Source organism: Cibotium barometz, chromosome 1, assembly GCF_041138505.1.
Source record: "Cibotium barometz isolate CiBa-2024 chromosome 1, ASM4113850v1, whole genome shotgun sequence".
NCBI lineage: Eukaryota > Viridiplantae > Streptophyta > Polypodiopsida > Cyatheales > Cibotiaceae > Cibotium > Cibotium barometz.
Window position 1 is genome coordinate 65,281,185 of NC_141046.1, and position 5,742 is coordinate 65,286,926.

The 5,742-nt window shown below is 35.7% G+C and overlaps 1 protein-coding gene across 3 annotated transcripts; it reads right to left on the minus strand.

Annotated features, from left to right (window-relative positions):
• Positions 1-1,082: 1,082 nt before the first annotated feature.
• Positions 1,083-5,430, minus strand: LOC147642327 (putative protein phosphatase 2C 33). 3 transcript variants are annotated; one of them, XM_086805211.1, is made up of 5 exons: positions 4,879-5,430; positions 4,380-4,757; positions 4,042-4,159; positions 2,748-2,971; positions 1,083-1,519 (listed from the first exon to the last, which is right to left on the minus strand). In XM_086805211.1, exons 1-5 carry the CDS (start codon positions 5,119-5,121, stop codon positions 1,157-1,159), a joined length of 1,326 nt encoding a protein of 441 aa, XP_086661337.1. In that variant the 5' UTR covers positions 5,122-5,430; the 3' UTR covers positions 1,083-1,156. The 3 variants fall into 3 exon arrangements, with proteins under 3 accessions (XP_086661337.1, XP_086661345.1, XP_086661354.1); XM_086805219.1 differs by having other exon boundaries at positions 1,363-1,519; positions 2,830-2,971; positions 4,879-5,428; XM_086805228.1 differs by lacking the exon at positions 2,748-2,971 and having other exon boundaries at positions 1,363-1,519; positions 4,879-5,428.
• Positions 5,431-5,742: the final 312 nt, after the last annotated feature.

Below are 5,742 nucleotides of genomic sequence, written 5' to 3' on the forward strand. Positions count from 1 at the left end.
CTAGAAGTAGACTCTGAGATAGTAGAGCTTGAAGTAATTTTAGACCATGCGAGTGATAACAACATGAAGTAATTTTAGACCATGCGAGTGATAACAACATGAAGAGGTTATGCTTATCACACATTTTTGGTGAAGTATAAATGCCACCCCATAAAAAAGGCTCAATGGTTTTCCCTGATCATGCCCTTGATACCTATCCATCTTTGATTGCATCTTATAGGGATACTCTTCCATGATACTTTGAGATTCTTTTGTGAAAATTGAGAACATTTTCTTTTTACCCCCTCCAGAGAAGTAATTCATGGAGTTTATATTCCCATGTTCTTATTTATTATGAATTCTCCTAGATAGGTTAGATTGGTACACCTTTCTTAATCCGAGAGATCATAGCCTACTTTGAACATACAAAGGGTGCTCCATATATGTGTGATAATATTGGGTTCATTGTTTCAATTATCTGAATTTTGTGTGGATATTTGTGTTTATAATTTGATCAATTATTATTTTTAATTAATTGGCATAGCTAATGTATGTGTAGATCCTTGGGTTGGATAATGGAGTCTAGCTAGTGGGGTCGGGCAAATTTTGAGACGCACAACTTTGGGCATCGGCAATTTATTATTTTATCATGTGGGACGCCCACCATTTATTCCATTTTGGGTGGCGTCAATAGATAATTATTCACATTATTGGACATGTAAAAGCTCTCGTATAGACATTCGATTTTTGGTACAAAGGTTGTAAATAATACTTGGTCAGAAGGTGGTTATTGTCCAATTTTAGAGAAGATCTTGCATGTAAAGTAAAGTAAGGTATTTTGTCTTCACATGTACTTTGAGTATAATCGATTAAAATACACCAAGAGAGGAAGCATGGGCTCACCCTTTTGTGGGGGCAAATCAGGCCCAATCTTGTGTTCTTGTCTCTATTGTTTTATTTTTGTGTAATTTAATATTTGAAGGGGCCTTGTTGCCCAATAAGACTAGATAATAATAATTTGAGGTAGAATAAATTTTTAATGAAAGAAATGTATGTACAATTGAATTGACACAATCCATGATGAGATTAAGAAATAAACACAATTATTTTTATAAATAAGGTTACATGAAAGGGTCCAAAAATGGTCATGCATTTTTGCTTGGCTTGTTACTTTGACTTACACACCCTTTTCCAATTCCCCATTTGGTGGCAAGTGTGATTCTTGCCCTATGAGAATGGCTTTATAAGAAACCAATCCCGAGTTGCTGTCTTCTCTTTGGAGATAGATATTATCGTGATCTATAGATTCAAAGCTTACCGGTCTAGCTTTAACTTTTTTTGAACCTTTTGTGGGTATAGAAGGGTTGAGCTTATGGTTTAGGAAATAACAAATAACAGCACAATCATCAGTTCTTGCTATTGTATGCTTACATCTCCATCTCTTCACTGCTATTTTCACAAGGCACTTGGCAGCCTCTTCTTTACGAGAGGCCGTTGAAACAATTTTCACCACCTCTTCATTTGTCAAAACATCCCAAACCTATCAAAAATGATGTAACATTAGCTTATAGCAATAAATAACATGAGTTTTATATTTACATAACATCCTAAGGCTAGAAAACAAACATTTGAAAAATAGATAAAGGATGATATTGAATTGTGTTTAGTATTCATATACTATAAGGACTTGAAGAAAAAGTGTAAATATGACCTGTCAACAAGGAACACAAATTTTAAAGGATCTCCATGAGTTGAACTTACAAGAACTATCGAGAAAACTTTTAGGTTCACTTTCATATGAGGAATTTCTATTACATAGATAAATTGGCAAATAATAATCCTCACGCCTTCTACATAATTAAAGTAGTATTTTTATTCAAGATTGTTTTGATACCAAAACCTTTCTTGGATTCTTCGATGTCTTATAATTCTAAAACTACAAAATTTTACTTAGGGGTCTCAGTTCCAAGAAAACCCCCAAAGGATATAAATGATATGTTTAGTTTACATCTTTTCTTACATAATCATTTTAACACTTGCAAGAATGCATTTGTAAGATGCATATTTAATACTCCTACTACAAGTCAAATACATTACAAGCTATTAAAAAAAGGACACATCAAGATTGTAAATGGAACATTGTAGTTAGACCCAATAAACACTCCTACAACAATTCAAATACATTAGAATCTAATAAAAAGACCCCAACTAACACTCCTGCTACAATATAAGCTAATAAAAAATACCCTTCTTATAAATGTAAATAGACCCAATAAAGAACCATCTTGTATCTTGTTGCAGCAGTGAGGTGATATCATAGCTTTTTATAGTAGCTCCACACCCCTTGGTATTGCCATCACTCCAAAACTCCTCAAAGTGTACATTATTTATATTGTTCAAAGTAGTCTTCAAACATCCACAACAAATAGTATCTACACAAATACTTATGATATCCATGCACAAAGAGGGATCATGTTTTTATTATAAGAAATTTATGGAAAAAATAGTAATATATACACATGTTGCTTAGCTTTTTATATTACCACACATTTGCCAAAGTAATGAGAGAAATCAACGCATAAAGATATGCTTACATAGTGCTAGTAAGGCGCATAACTTATATTAAAGCACTACACAATCTCTAGATGGAGAGATAGAAAATCAAAATCTAGATAATAACCTATAAATAAAAAACTCTATGGCTAAAAAACAAAACAAAACATGTTTGAATCATTAATATGAAAGTATAATTTGATCATGATAAATACCCCATCGGTGGCTAACACAATGAATTCGTCTTTGTGAGTGAGTCTTCTGTGGGAGATTTGAGGAGTTGCAATAAGCCCATACTCTTTAAGATAGAAGTCTCCTAATGATCTGGACATAGCCAACCCTAGTGCATTTGCATTGGGTAACCAAATTCGTGCCACATGGGGCTCATCCTCGAATGCAAACACACGGCCCTTACACCCTCTTATTCTCTCTAATTCTCCTGCAAAACCATGGAGGGGGAGGGGATCAACAAAATATTTAAACAAGAGAAGAATTTCTCTATCGAGTTAGCCTTTGTTGGATGTCTGTATGTATCTACACCACGGAGACACACACACACACACACACACACACACACACACACACACAGAAATTTGTAACATAAGAAATTCATACTCAAGTCTTAAGTTTTCCACATCCATCTATAGGGCCAAAGCTCACCCAAATATGGTTATACTTTAACACATCCCACTTGCATTTGAAATGAATTTTGTCCTCATACAAGCAAGAAACCTTTAAGTTAAAAGCTCAAAGGTAATTTAGACCATTTGGTTTTGAAAATTGCAAAACTCAAACATGAGCAATCCTTAAAGCTTTGAATTTTATTTCCACCACAAATATAGCTTGTGAAGGGAGAGACATTTAAGCTACTCGAAATTAATTTTTAGGATTAGGTGGAAAGAGAATGAAAAAAAAAAAAGCTAATAAAAATAAAAAGTTTGACACAAATCAATTAAAATGATTAGATATTTGATAGATTATCAAATCACTTAAAATGATTTGATATGGATATTTGGTTTGATAATCATACATATATATATCTATTGGTCCCAAAAAAGAAGAAGATCGTAGATTCCTTTGATTAGGAATCCATTTAAAAGGTCACCATGATACATTTTTTCCAATAATTTATCAAGCTTTGGCTTGCTTACTTAATCTAAGGTGAAAGGGTCACCATGATACATTTTTTCCAATAATTTATCAAGCTTTGGCTTGCTTACTTAATCTAAGGTGAAAGATTAGACCCCCACTAGATCTTAGGGTAACCTAAAAAAAATATGTAAATATTAGGTTTAAAACTCAAGTCCTACATGTTTGTAACTAGTCATTTCATGGTACATAAAGAGCTGTTTTTGTTTTTTTAAAAGGTTTGTCACCCTAACCCCACCAAGGTTAATGTAGTAGCCTTAAGCTAATTGCTTACTTTTTTCTAACGTGAATTGATAAAATGAGAATCTGGACACGATATTTAATGACTTTCATTAAGTGTGCTTTAATGATTCGGTTTACCTGGTAAATCAGGTTTAAGGTCAACGGTGAGCTGATCAGCTACCAAAGAGCCATCCTCATCTCTTCTTGCAAGTATTGCTCTGGAATCCCCCACGTTCCCAACGACCAGCTCTTTGCCCTGTTATGATCATAATCACCCTCAGGATTAGGCTAATCTTGCCTCGCTACTGCATTAATCTCTGCATGGTTAGGCTTAATGGATTTAGTTGTATGAAGAAACCACCGTAATGATAATCTCTACCTCGGAGCTTAAGAACTGTAACATAGATCTAAGAACTGTAACATGGATCTAACTCTCAATTAAATTATCAAGCACATTACTAATGATAAAGAATTACCTGCATTATCATGGTGACAGCAGTTGTGCCACTGCACATACAGCTGAGCTTAGGGTGGCATTTGAGGCCCTCATCCATTTTGTGGTATGATGCAGTAAACCTCTCCTTAATCGCTTCTAGAGCATCATCATAATCACCAATTTCCATTGGTTTCTTCACTTCATCCTGGCTTGATTTCTCGTCCATCTTAGTGCAATTAGGCTGATTAATCTTGTCATTAGCCGCCAGCTTAATCTCATTGCAAGCTAGCAAAGACTCCACTGGCAAGGCTAGCAAAGATGGTAATGAATCTCTAACCTTCCTGGCTACATGGTGCCCATATGGGCCATGCCCATCAAACACACCACAGAAAACGCTATTTTCCACAGATGCGAAACCCTGCAGGCAATTAGTATAAATAATTATCTGGTTTAAAAGCCATAAAATGCACAGATTCTTCCTAATTATTATATGTGACTATATTTGATCAAGGTTTAAAGGCTTATTTTCTCTTAATTACCTCCCACACAAGCATGGAGTCTTGGTTAATCCCCTTGCTGCCTTGTTTAGTATATAAACAACAAGCGTTGGTGGCCCCATTGGAGCATAATCTTCCAGGGATCCCAGAGAGAAGCTCGGCGGCCTTGGCCTCTGCACTCAACACCTCCATAGCCAACCTCCTTCTGTGCCTCCTCTTCTCCAAAACCTCCAACCCAAACTCAATTCTGAGGGATTTCTCATCAATGGACATGCACATCCCCATTGGTATTAAAAGGAGACTTGCACAGCTAGTTGTATGTGTTGGTAATACAGATGGATTATAATAATTATGTACCAAAACTCTCTTAAAGAAGGTAGATTATCATCATCAAAATGCTTAACCATGATGTTTATCCATAAGATGATGAACGATTGGAGGTTGGTTTCTTCTTACAGTGGGTGAGGGAGGGAGAGGGGTTTCTATAGATGAAGAGGATGACAGGAAGAAGAAGTGAGAAGAGCATGGTGATGGTGCAGGTGCAGGTGCATGTGCAGGAAAGAGGACGTGAAGAGAAAATAGATAATAAAGGATCCCTTCTACTTCATGTTTCTCACGCGGTCCTATTTATGTTTACTATTTCCAAAATTCTACTTTATTTTATTAGTTTTGACTAAGATACCCTAACCATTACACATGCCTCTCAACTTTTGGAGGCCTTTTGGTCGGTGTGAGTGTGCCCACTTTTACCTTTGGGATTGCCACTTTTACCTTTGGGATGGCCACTTTATAGATTGTTTGCTGTGAGTGTGCCCACTTTTACCTTTGGGATGGCCACTTTTACCTTTGGGATGGCCACTTTATAGATTGTTCGCTGTGAGTGTGCCCACTTTTACCTTTGTTTAT